The 13915-nt window shown below is 42.2% G+C and overlaps 1 protein-coding gene across 1 annotated transcript; it reads right to left on the bottom strand.

The window, feature by feature from the left end:
* Positions 1-136: 136 nt before the first annotated feature.
* On the bottom strand, positions 137-13319 carry LOC311376162 (NACHT, LRR and PYD domains-containing protein 3-like; the record flags this gene model as incomplete). The annotated part of the gene is made up of 11 exons (XM_084491029.1): positions 137-690; positions 2565-2608; positions 2786-2959; positions 8280-8453; positions 9203-9376; positions 9810-11637; positions 12035-12254; positions 12441-12507; positions 12811-12927; positions 13002-13118; positions 13237-13319. The coding sequence occupies 11 exons, from the start codon at positions 13317-13319 to the stop codon at positions 137-139; spliced, it is 3552 nt and encodes a 1183-aa protein (XP_084347155.1).
* Between the last annotated feature and the right edge of the window lie 596 nt (positions 13320-13915).

Raw genomic sequence — 13915 nt, 5'->3', positions numbered from 1 at the left:
CACAGAGACACTGAGCAATCAGTCCTCTCAGGCCTCGCAGAAGCACTGTGTGTGTGTGTGTGTGTGTGTGTGTGTGTGTGTGTGTGTGTGTGTGTGTGTGTGTGCGCGTGCGTGCTCGCCCGTCTGTTTTTTTTTTCTACAACGGACACAGAGACACTGAGGCTACATAACTCCTAAACCCAAACCCAGGGAGGAGGTCCTCCTGGGTGAAGGTGGACCTGAAGGTGTGGATGTGTGTCAGTGTGTCTGAGGACCCTCCTACACCTCGGGACACTCTGTAGAAGGACAGAGTGCCAGCAGGCCGGTCCAGATACACTCCTACTCTGGTAGAGCCAGCAGGGGGGAGACGTATGGCTGTGTAACTATTGTTGTACCAGGCAGTGTAACCAACATCATGACAAAGAAGACTCCAGGACTTGTTGTTCTCTCCAAGCCTGCTGTCACCATCCAGTCCTCTCCTTGTGATTCCTCTGTATGTCACTCCTATCTCAACCCATCCTTTCATCTCTACCTCCCAGTAACAGCGGCCAGTCAGAGCCTCTCTACACAACACCTGGGACCGGGAGTCAAATCTCTCTGGGTGATCCGGATACGACTGGACCTCTCCAACCGCCGTCACCTTTCTGTTGTCCTCAGACAGAGAGAGTCGTCTGTGGGCTGTGTTTGGGTCCAGTGTGAGTTCACAGGCATCTGACGGGAGAACAAGACATGATATTATTCATAATTCCCGAGATATTCCAGGTTATTCGCCCAAAATCCCCCCTTTCGTTCTCATTGGAAAATTCAAAAAACGCTGATTCATGCTTCATCCTCTTCAACCACTTGAAGAGGATAGTACTACTAGATACTATGATTACTATGATAGATACAATGTAGATACTACAATAATGGACGTTAGCGCTGGTGTTAGCGTTAGCGCTGAAGTTAGCATTGACGTTAGTGTTAGCGTTGACGTTAGCATTAGTGCTGCAGTTAGCGTTGACGTTAGTGCTGACTTTAGCACTGCAGTTAGCATTGACGTTAGCACTGCAGTTTGACGTTAACGTTAGCATTGACGTTAGCGTTAGGGCTGCAGTTAGCGTTGAAGTTAGCGCTTGAAGTTAGCTTTAATGTTGATGCTGAAGTTAGCATTGACATTATCATTAGCGCTGAAGTTAGCGTTGACGTTAGCATTAGCGCTGACACTTGCATTGACGTAAGCGCTGACGTTACCGTTGACGTTAGCACTGACATTAGCGTTTGCGTTGACGTTAGCGCTGACATTACTGTTGACATTAGTGTTAGCACTGGCATTAGCGTTAGCGCTGAAGTTAGCATTGACGTTAGCATCAGCGTTGACGTTAGCGTTAGCACTGAAGTAATCGTTAAAGTTAGCGTTAGCAATTACTTTATAGTTAGCGCTGACTTTAGCATTAGCACTGACGCTTGCATTGACATCATCATTAGTAATGACTTTAGTGTTAGCGCTGAGATTAGCGTTGACGTTAGCATAGCATTGACGTTAGCACTGACGTTAGTGCTGATGTTAGCGTTAGCTGTGACTTTAGCATTGACGTTAGCGTTGACATTAGCATCTAAATTAGCATTAGCGCTTACATTAGCGTTGATGTCAGCGTTAACGCTGATGTTAGCATTGAAATTAGCATTAGCGTTGATGTTTAGCACTGACGTAACCGTTGAAGTTAGCATTAGCACTGACGTTAACCTTAATGTTAGCGTTAGCGATGAAGTTAGCATGGACGTTAGCATTAGCACTGATGTTAGCATTAGCGCTGACGTTTGCATTGACATTTGCGTTAGCTCTGACATAACCACTGAAGTTAGCATTAACATTAGCGTTGACGTTAGTGTTGACTGTAGCATTAGCGCTGATGTTAGCTTTGCCGTTAGCAGTGAGACTTCAAAACCCTTCAACTCATTCATATTTCATTCTATAGACTTGAATCTACCTTCAAATTGTTCAGCAGATTTCCTAGATTCATTGTAATTATTCAACATTCAGCTTCAGCAGTGGAGCGGAGCATTTCAGCGTCAGCAGTATGACTTCAAAACCCTTCAACTCATTCATACATACAGCAGATTTTCTAGATTCAGTGTAACATTGTTCAACATTCAGCTTCAAACATTAACATAGAAAGACAAAATAAGTATCATGTGATAGGTACGATAGTGGAATCATGTGCTGTAGATTTTCTAATCAATAATAGACATTGTGTTTAAGATAATTAAAGTTAGATTTAATTAGAAATCCCATGTGTGTGTGTGAGTGGCTGACCCAATCAAATCATTGAAACCAAGACAAATGTATAAAGTGCATTTACTCCCTCAATTATTACACTACATAAACATATAATACATCAAAATGTTCGACATGATGAGCTTATTACACACACGTAACCTTCCAAGATATTAAACTTTTGAATTTCCCAAAACACACACATTGCACCAGCCTTCAAAGGGACACCTTTGTAAACAACAGACTGAACGATCTGAGCTCACATACAGGCTGGAGATGAATTGATGAACCATAGTGTCGTGATGAATCAAACTAAACAAACACTTACGTCTCTGAACTGGATTCAGCCTCCACACTTCACCGTGCTCCACACTGGGGGGGGGAACAAAGTGAGAGCAGCATGTTGAAACATTCACCTTCATCATCTGCTGTCTCATCACTCTCTACACAACATGAGTTACAGCTGCCTTTTCAAACTGCTTCATCTAGCAGCGGCTTGAACCCTTGTAGGAGACTTTGTCCCCGAGTGGAGAGCTGTCCTCTCCATACCTGAGAGTGTCCAGTCTCCAGTGTGGATCCTCCAGTCCAGCAGAGAGCAGCGCAGCTCCAGAGTCTCCTGGGTGATTGTAGCTCAGGTCCAGCTCTCTCAGATGGGAGGGGTTGGAGCTCAGAGCTGAGGCCAGAGAAGCACAGCCTTCCTGTGTGACCAGGCAGCCAGACAACCTGTACACACACACACACACACACACACACACACACACACACACACACACACACACACACACACCATTTATTCTATCTAGCAGTTTGTACCAAATTAAACACATTTAGAAATTGTATTCATTCCATATGGAGGACAATGAGATATTGTTCTGTTAGAGTCAGGAGAAGTCCGCTGTGTTTGGTACGCTAAGACCGTTTATCCACAGGTTCTAACATTGTGTAGAACCAGGGAGTGTTTTGTCAGCATGGAAAAGATCAACAGAAATACATCGGACATGAGCAGCACTACACCAAACTAATATGATGTTAATGTAGCAGCATAGATATAGGGTTGCCTTGCTGCAGTTAATTGCGTCAGCTGACCACTAGGGCGGCAGTACATAAGTACGGCCCTCCTTCTTGTGCTCTCACTGATGCATCATTTCCGGGTCAGGTGTTTGCCCGTGCAGGTAATGCGCCGCGCCCCTGCTGCGGCTACTGTTTCGTTTCATTTATCAGTAGTGATGGCAAAACGAGGCTTCATGAACCAATGAGGCTTTCCAGCCCAAAGGTTCACCAAAAGGTTCATTACCCGAAGCCTCATTGAATCGTTCTCTCTAGTGACACCTGCTGTGCAATATGTATATGACAGACTAAATATGTATGACAGACTAAATTAAGCCTGAGTCAAAGTATCCTGCAATGTCTATAAAATAAAAAAAATTTGCCACTGCTACTCAATGAATATAAAGCGTTTGTATGGAAATATCATTTTTTTTGAGTGCTGTGACGTTGATCACTCAAAATAAATACATCAATGATGTACACTGACACTGAATGCAATAGTGCTTATGGAACTGGGAGTGCAAAAGTGCTTATGGAACTAGGAGTGAGGAACAAACTGCAACAGCAGAATGGGCAAATAAAAGTTATTGGTTTTTATTCAAAAAAAGAAGCTTTTTCACAGTGTTGGGGTTTAGCTGATTTCTTTTCTTTGACACAATCTACTAATACTATGCTAATAATATTAGCAATTAACAATATTAATAGATAATGATATAGATATATATATATAGATATATATAGATATATATAGATATAAGCCTATATTATAATAATAATATATATAATATTTAATACAAACCCTAAACTCAACTAGCCTACTACTTACACTATTCTAGTATCTATCTATCTATCTATTCTAACCTAATATAATATAGTCTAATGCAGTATAATAATAATAATAGCTGATATAATCTATGATACAATGACTGAACTTAACCACTAACTCTGACACTTAACCAACGCACACTCTATCTGATCACCAATACCAAACGCCAACTCAAAACCCACAAAATGCCGCAAGGTTCAAACCCTTTTTATGCAGTAGCGAAACTCAAAATGAATCAGTGACGTGTACACTGAATCCGAGGCCTCGTTTGTCATCAGTCACGTGATTTTTACGGAAACGATACAAGCCTCGAATCGAGGTTTCATCTGGAACGCCTTCTTTTGCTCGACACATGCTCCGACGCCTCGCTTCAAACGTCACATCACTATTTATCAGTGTCCTCATGCTCAAAGCCGGTGTGTTTTCACTGCAGAGCAGCGACTGCGTGCTCCGTGCTCCGTTTAGTCGCTGGTTCTCTCGAGCGGTAAGTGTCCTCTCTCTCTGTGTTACACCGAATGCTATCCTGTAGCTAATGCTAGTGTGGTCACAGGCAGGGCAGTTGCTAGGAATTCTGGGCCCCCTGAAAGAATATCGGTGATGGGCCCCTCTCCCCCATTCATTGCCACCTTAAATGTTCTTGTTTTTCAGTGTTCTTGACAGTGCCTGGTGTAATACACCCAATTTGTTTCCTTTTTTACATTTAACGACTTAACAAGTCAGAGTATTATTATGTGAATTATGTATTATTAATTGTCTTATTCTCATTTCCCTGATTTGCAACACGTTATTACACCTCTGATTGCAAATACATTTTCAATTAACCACTCAACAAATAGGTGTGGGCAGGGCCGGAGTGGGACCCATTTTTGGCCCGGGAGTTTCAGGCCCACACTGGCCCACTTTTTTCAGTGATGGAAGAATTTGCATAAATGAACAGCACAAAACTCGTACTATCCCTTTTTGGATCAACGTTTGTCAAATAAAAAATCCACCTCAAGGATCTGTTACTTTAACTATCAATTATATATATATATATATATATATATATATATATATATATATATATATATATATATATATATATAAATAAAATGTTAACCCATTACATATTTAGGATAATTTCAATGCATCATGTCAGTTCTATGTGTGGGTTATCTTATATCAAATATTTTTTTATATATTTTTTAGTCCTCTCTACCTGTCCCCTCAGCCCCTCAGCAGCATCAGACAGGCTGGACTGCTGCTCGGAGGCTACAAAATATTTTATATTTAATATAAATGACTATCTATCACGTTTGTTCTGTCTTTTATATTTTCCATGAAAAATGCTGTCTAGTATTACCTGTTCAGCATCGGACTGGCTTATCTTTTCTGATGCTACAAAAAAAAGAAGGGGTGACTTTATTGCTTGGACTAACTTACACAGATCATGCTGGAGTTTACATGATGATTTTCACAAATTATATTTGTGATTTGTCATATGGTTTAACAAAATTAACTAGAATAATGATGAATTGGTTTAAGCTTGTATGTTTGCAATCGGCATTGCAAACATAGCACAAATAGCTAAATGATTTATGTTGCAAATTAATCATTAGATCCACCTCTCTCTACCGGCTGCAACTTGTGTCTGTCCTCTAAACTGGTAGTTTATTTTGGCACATGTGGCGGAATCTTCCTCCAGTGCCCTTATTTTTTTTAATCAGGCTTTTTCGGCTACTCCTTGGCTTTTTCTGCCCTCCACAATCAACGACGTCGCTTCTGTTCGCATCTTCTGTTAAAGACGCTGTTAAAGACGCAACATGGGCCAAACCAACTAAAATAATTGGGAGGGGTGAACTACCGTACATTGTATAATCCATATTATATATACTGCGATGCTGGGGCTGAAATTTCAGATGAATTAAGTGTACTTTAGGAGAAGATAAAATAATGGTCAAAGTATTTTTTTTCTTTCACCCAAGCAGCCCAAAATACATTTGAAAGTGGACCGGCCCAACGGGAAACCTCCCGAACGTCCCGATGGCCACTCCGGGCCTGGGTGTGGGTATTTTATTGTATTTAACAATCAAGCACTGATATGCAAAAAACTAAGTGTCCTGGCTCAAGATAGTCCACAGGTAAATATGTAGCATTTAACTTAAATGTGCAAGTGAAACAAAGAGCACATGGAATACGTTGTTGTAAAACAAATATCAAAAACAACAACAAGCCTCATCTAATCTCAATTAAAGTTTAAATTGGCTTGCTTGTTCACTGTAAGTCTCATCGATCACTCACTTCCGATGAGGAAGAACCATGGGAAGAACCAGGCACGTGCACACATAGGGCCCTAGGGGTGCTTGAGCCCCTGCCCTTTTTGCCTCGTATTAAAAAGTGCCCTCTGAGTGTTCTTCAACAATCGCGCCCGCAATAGCGCTCATCCGCGATCCAACCCCCGTTAACAATAGCCCCTCAAAACTCCTGAGTGTGCACGTCCCTGGGAAGAACGAACCGCGGTGTGGACCAAACCATTTTTTAAGAAGGGGCCAAGGGGATTATTGAAATTATTAAAATTACAATATTGTATGATTTGTGGCTTTGTTTTAATTCGGATTCATTCATAGGAATATATATTAGTTCAGTGTATGCATAATCATTTTGTCATAGAGGCTACTGGGGGCTGTGTGTGGGCCCTAGCGGGCTGTGGGCCCTTATAATTGTCATAACCTTTCCCCCCTATACGACGGCGCTGGTCACAGGTAGATGTCCCCTGCCGTGTGTCTCTCTCTCTCCCTCCCTCTCCCTGTGCAGGTTTGACTTTGAAAACGGGTATGCTACCTTAAATCTAGCCTCCAAAAGCCTTGATAAATGTAGCTTAGCCATACTAATTTTATGTTTATTGACAGGGAACGCTCATTAGCTGGCCAAAATCTACAGGTGGCGATTTATCTGACTCCGCCACCAGCTGATTGGGGCCGCTGCTGCTTTGTACACAGCTTTTGTCTATAGCTTTGTCTACAGCTTTGTCTGTTGTTTGTCTCTGCTGCTAATCACACCGTTTGTCTCTGCTGCTATATACAACATTGTCCCTTGCTTTGTCTCCGGCAGCCACGTATTCCTTGCTGCTCTGTGCTGCTTGGTGGTGCTGCTGTTGCTGGCTTTTGGCTACAGCCGGCTTGCATGGTGGACTGCCGACACCACACTTTTAACCTGTTTATCCCTTTAATTTGAGCCCAATGATTTTGAGGAGTTAATCCCTTAATTTTGTTTTGTTTTCTGTACTTTATTATTTTGATTAAGTAAATTGTTTTATTAAGTTTATTTTGTGAACTATTTCCTGCTTTATGTTGTATATTGCTTTATACATTTTGGGTTAATTATTTCCGTTGTAACTTCCTTTTTGTTTACTTCTCAGTGGCTGCAGGCTGGTGGTGGTGCTGGTGACGTGGGTGGTGGTGTCCCTCATTCTTGTGTGCTGTGCTTCCTTGGATTTGGTGATACCAGTGTGTGACTGCCACGTGTGTCTGGGTGAACCCTTTCCCTTTAATTTATTCCTGTTGAGTCCCCTTCACCTGCTCTTTCCCCACCAGTAGGCCTCAGCCCCTGATTAGGCTCCTTGTTTATTAGTTGGGATGAATGCTCATTTTTGTGATAATATATATATTTTATTAAACAAAGTATTTTTGTAAACTGGGAACCACGTGTCTTGCCTGTTGAGTGGAACAAACCTGTGTTTTTGATCAATGTAAAATAATATGTTATAATTCCTTGGGTGCAATTCCCAAGGTGGCTTTGTTGAGCAACCTAAGATTCACATTGAGAGCCTCCACGCCGCCACATTAATAAAGGACATCTTTACTGTTCAATATGTTTCACTTTACCACGGCCAGTGATGTTTTAGTGGTGAGGGGTGCATTATATTCAGATCACAGCACGGCTAAAGCCTCATCACCATGTCTACACTAATGACAACTCCTCAGCTCTCATCAGCTGACCAGAGTTACATAACGTATAACATACATAACATACTAGCAGTTAACAGGTCAACAACCCCTAACCCTCACATCAGCTGGCCAGAATTACATCACGTATAGCATACATATTGATAACAGTCCACCTAGTCGTGGATCATCCCTTACATATTAAACAACCCCAAGACGTAGTTTGAAGAAGAGGATAATGAATGACCTGAGAGTTTCCAGTGTACAGTGTGGACTCCCCAGTCCAGCAGAGAGCAGCTTCACTCCTGAATCCTTCAGATCATTGGTACTCAGGTCCAGCTCTCTCAGACTAGAGGAGTTGGAGCTGAGAACTGAGGCCAGAGAAGCACAGCCTTCCTGTGTGATCAGGCAGCCAGACAACCTACACACACACAGACACAGACACACACACACACACACACACCATTTATTTTTTCTGGTTGAGAGCAGTTCAAACTAAAGTAACCACATTTATAAAGTGTATTCATCATTCCATTTGGAGGACAAGTTAAAGCTTTATAAAATATATTTTCTATAATATCGAAACAGAATTTCAATATCATTTATACTTTATTCAGAATCACAGTTTAAGTTTAATATGGCTTCGTTTTCAGTTGGTCTCATTGATTTATGTTGACTCTAGAGCGTGAGGACGTTCAGGCAGTGTTGCCAGATTGGGCGGTTTTTCCCGCAGATTAAAGAACGTTAATGTCACAATAAAAAATGTGACGCCGTTTAAGTGGGTTTGCGTTGACGCCGTTCATAACGCGTTTCACTGACCGCACTAATATTAATATTACTTTTTATTTCAGTACTATGAATAACATGTATTACAAAAGAATACATGTTATTCATAATACTGAAATAAAAAGTAGATCTACAGAGATGTTTTGTGGGTAATTATACGTTTTATTCCAATATTATGTATATTGTGTTGTGAGGAGAATGAATAACCGAGTGAGCAGGAAAATACTTTTCGAGGACGAGAGCAAAGACAGCATTTGTCCACGTGGGGGTGTCAGTTGCGTGCTGCTTCACTTTATGTGCACACTTTTATGGATGTAAATCTGTTGAATGTCTTCTGATATTGAACCTTGTGGTGTAACTGTTTGTCCACTGAGTAAAACTGACCTGAGAGTTTCCAGTGTACAGTGTGGACTCCCCAGTCCAGCAGAGAGCAGCTTCACTCCTGAATCCTGCAGATCATTGGTACTCAGGTCCAGCTCTTTCAGACTAGAGGAGTTGGAGCTGAGAACTGAGGCCAGAGCTTTACAGCATCTCTTTGACAGATTACAGCCATTCAGCCTTGGCCAAAAGTGAACAGAACATGTTAGGAACTGTGATTAAAATAACACATCTTTAACTTATTACATAATGAAGGAATGTTATTAGTTCAAAAAAGATTTCATCAATCATTAGATGTTTAAATGTTTATGTTTCAGGTGTAAAATGTTAAATATTTTTTATTTGTGTTTGAAAATGTTTTTGTAAATTAATACTACTTCTATATTATGTTATTTTTAATATGCTCTTATGTGTACTGTTATACATTATTCCTATGTTTTGTATATTATTATAATTTTATATTCTTCTAGTATGTTTATTATGTTGTGAGTAGAATAGTAATACATGTTGTTATGAACCTACAGATGTCTTTTGCATATTATTTTAACCTTATATTCCAGTTTTATGTATATTGTGTTGTGTGTATTGTTATACATGTTATAAGTGAACCTACAGAGATGTTTTGGAGGCTTTGACCACTGGCAGCAGCCTCAGAAGACCCTCCTCTGAAGCAGAGTATTTCTTCAGGTCAAACACTTCCAGCTCCTCTTCTGATGTCAGTAGGATGAAGACCAGAGCTGACCACTGAGCAGGGGAGAGAGATTCTCTGGAGAGACTTCCTGATGTGAGGTACTTTTGGATCTCCTCCAGTAGAGAACGGTCGTTCAGCTCATTCAAACAGTGGAGCAGGTTGATGCTTCTCTCTGGAGAGAGATCTCCATTTAACTTCTTCTTGATGTAGGACACTGTTTCCTCATGTGTGCATGAGGGGTCTTTCCCTTCCTGTCCACTTGCTGTCTTTCCCAGCAGACCTTGTAGAAGATTCTGATTGGTCTCCAGAGAGAGGCCCAGGAGGAAACGGAGGAACAAGTCCAGGTGTCCGTTCTTACTTTGTAAGGCCTTGTCCACAGCACTCTGGTAAAGTTTGAGCTTTCTTTTTGTTGTTTCTTTGTTTCTCACAAGAATAGACCAGAGCGATTGCAGTTGTCCTAAAAGCAGATTGACACCAGTCTCGATAAAGGACAGAAAGACATAAAGGGCAGCCAGAAACTCCTGGATGCTCAGATGGACAAAGCAGAACACCTTGTCCTGGTACAGCCCACACTCCTCTTTAAAGATCTGGGTGAACACTCCTGAGTACACTGAGGCTGCTCTGATATCGATGTCACACTCTGCCAGGTCGGCCTCGTAGAAGATCAGGTTGCCTTTTGCCAGCTGGTTAAAAGCCAGTTTTCCAAGAGAAACAATGATCTCCCTGCTCTCTGAACTCCAGTGTGGATCCATTTCAGCTCTCCCATGGTACTTCCTGTCCCTCTGTATGGACTGAAGCCTCAGAAAGTAGATGTACATCTGAGTCACGGTCTTGGGCTTCTCTTCTATCTGAGATTTTTTGAAGATGTCCTCCAGAACTGTAGCAGTGATCCAACAGAAGACTGGGATGTGACACATGATGTGGAGGCTTCGTGATTTCTTCACGTGGGAGATGATTGTGTTGGCCAGCGTCTCCTCTCTGAATCTCTTCCTGAAGTACCCCTCCTTCTGTGGGTCGGTGAACCCTCTCACCTCTGTTACCATGTCAACACACTCAGCAGGGATCTGATTGGCTGCCGCAGGGCGTGTGGTTATCCAGATGCGAGCGGAGGGAAGCAGGTCGCCCCTGATGAGGTTTGTCAGCAGCACGTCCACTGAGGTCGGCTTTGTGACATCAGTCCAGGTCTGGTTGTTCTGGAAGTCCAGAGGAAGTCGGCACTCATCTAGACCATCCAAGATGAAGACAACTTTGAACCGGTCAAATCTGAAGATTCCTGCTTCTTTGGTCTCAATAAAGAAGTGATGAAGAAGTTCCACCAAGCTAAACTCTTTCCCTTCCAGTAAATTCAACTCTCTAAAAGTGAATAAAAATGTGAAGTGTATGTCGTGGTTAGTTTTGTCTTCAGCCCAGTCCAGAGTGAACTTATGTGTCAAAATGGTTTTACCAATGCCGGCCACTCCAGTTGTCATTATTGTTCTGATTGGTTGATCTTGTCCAGGTAAGGGTTTAAAGATGTCTTCACATTTGATTGGTGTTTCTTCCTTGGCTGGTTTCCTGGAAGCTGTTTCAATCAGTCTGACCTCATGCTCCTGGTTGACCTCTCCACTGCCTCTCTCTGTGATGAAGAGCTCTGTGTAGATGTCATTCAGACCTGTTGGCTGTCCTGCTTTAGGGATTCCCTCAAACACACACCTGCATTTCTCTTTCAGATGAGACTTGATTTTATGTTGGCACTCAACAGCAACAGTTTCTATGACAAAACAAACAATGACATTATTGGACACATTTGAATTATTCCTGTACAATTCTAAACTTCATGATATTTATATAGCTATATCAATTCTACTTAAGAGGTGTCATACCTGTTAAGTAGTGCTATCATTGTTGTGTATCAGTAGAAAGTGACTGATGCAAGATGCTGATTGATATAACAAGATAGTGTTGCATCTCTTCCACTGAGTTATGCTCTGGTATATATATGTTTTTAGCATTGTCACTTATTGATGACCGGATGGCAACCTGGAAATTCTACTAGATACAACCTGGAATATTGCCCCCCATTCCCTTTCACACATGACTTCATGCAGGAAATGTTCAGGAACATTTAGAACAGCAAGAATGCATTTGTGATATTGTGAATCTCTTACCGCCCCTCAGTGTGTCGGCCAGTTCCTCCTGGTTCATCTCCATCAGGCAGAGCTTTGTGATGTCTACCACTCCCTCTATGGCGCGCCTCCTCTGCTCCTTCTTCTTACCATCCACCTCCTCCTCCTCCTCCCTCTGACTCTCTGAGCATTGTGGGTCATCTGGGTAGAGAACCCTGCAGAGCTTCTTCAGCTCCTTGTCTAGGAAAGTGTGTGCGTTCTGCTTTCAACAGAACAAACATCAAGGAGAACTTTAGTGTGAACTCACTGAGGACATCAGAAGCATCTGTCCTGGATTCACATCCCGCTGGTCTAAAGAGGGAAGCCTGGAGGCTATGAGCTCCACAAGAGATGCTTTCTCATGTTCATGTAGAGCTAAAGTCAAACGTCTTGGTGGACATTTACACACCTTGATCAGCTCTGTTTGATGCTGTACAGACTGAGCCCTGGTAACCTTTGACCTCTGGTGGGGTTGTCTGTGGAGGGAACACACACACAGTAAACATAAACACACACAGTACACATACAAGAGGGGGGGAGAGAGAGAGAGAGAGAGAGAGAGATTATATTTATACTGTGAAAGTTGGTCAATGGCTGTGTGTGTGTGTGTGTGTGTGTGTGTGTGTGTGTGTGTGTGTGTGTGTGTGTGTGTGTGTGTAAGGAGTACGGGTAAACTGTAATCCTCTTCAGTTAGTTAATGATTGATTGTGAGAGAGAGTTTCAGTAGAGTCTGATAACAACCAACTGGTCTGTTGTCATGGTCTGTTTGAAACTCCTACCTCTCCTCTCTGGAGGGGCGTCCATCTTTAAAGATAACAGGTTCCATCATAGAGTGGTCACTCTTCATGGAGACACAGCTGGGTCCAGGAGAGTCTGCTCTCTGCTGCTGGACTCTTCTATAAAAACAAGAACCAGGATTTATGGATGTTTGATAGAAGCTGTTTCTTTATAATATCTGGTAAATGCTCACCCTTTCTCAATAGACTGATTTCCATCTTTAAAGCTAATAGGTTCCATCATAGAGCGGTCACTCTTCATGGAGACACAGCTGGGTCCAGGGGAGTCTGCTCTCTGCTGCTGCTCTGGTCTTCAACACAACACACACACACACAGCTGTTACTCAGACTAATGATGCAGTCATGATATATCACTGCTGAGCTCTGAGATGGACAACAGTCACAGACAGTGAGAGATCCTCTTCTTACCTCTTGGCTTTGCTCTGGCGGCCATGTTCCCCAGACAGAGTGGTCTTAGAGGTAGGACCCCCCTCCTCTCTCTCCTCATCCATAGTGTAACAGACTTCGATCAGCCTGTTACATTAATGTTCAAGGTCTTCGTATGATTAGTTGGCCGATAATGCAGAGGAGACGTGGAATGGATCTGACAGCATTTATTCTGTAACATAGGACAACAGGGCATATCACACGCGGGTAGTTGGAGATAACGCTGGCATCCCCCATTTCCAAACTTCCACCCTGCCTCTCATCCTGTGGGATGAGAGGCAGGGTGGTCTTTCCTAGACACAGTTTCATAAATCTTCTCACTCTCAATGATGGTTAAGATGTAGAGATGCCTCCCAGACGTTTCTAATAACTATTTTATAACTATTCATAATTCCACACAGGAGGTCTCTAAGTTCTTCAAATGTGCCTGATAAGATCAGGCTCACCATGCAGATATCATACCTACTGTTCCCTGTGCTGGTTAAACCACTCTGAAGGCAGGACCATATATGGACTTCCTCATGTCGTATGACATCACAACCAGATCTGTGATGCGGGCCCACAGAGAACAAGACCCAAACAAGATGATGTTTAAACACCTTCACTAACCAAGATGGCCGTCTTCCTGACTAATGACAATAATAATCATAACAACACAAAT

This window comes from Micromesistius poutassou, assembly GCF_964030765.1.
Source record: "Micromesistius poutassou genome assembly, contig: SCAFFOLD_5378, whole genome shotgun sequence".
Lineage (NCBI taxonomy): Eukaryota > Metazoa > Chordata > Actinopteri > Gadiformes > Gadidae > Micromesistius > Micromesistius poutassou.
Note: the sequence above shows the minus strand (reverse complement) of the source record. Positions and strands in the feature narration are given on the sequence as shown.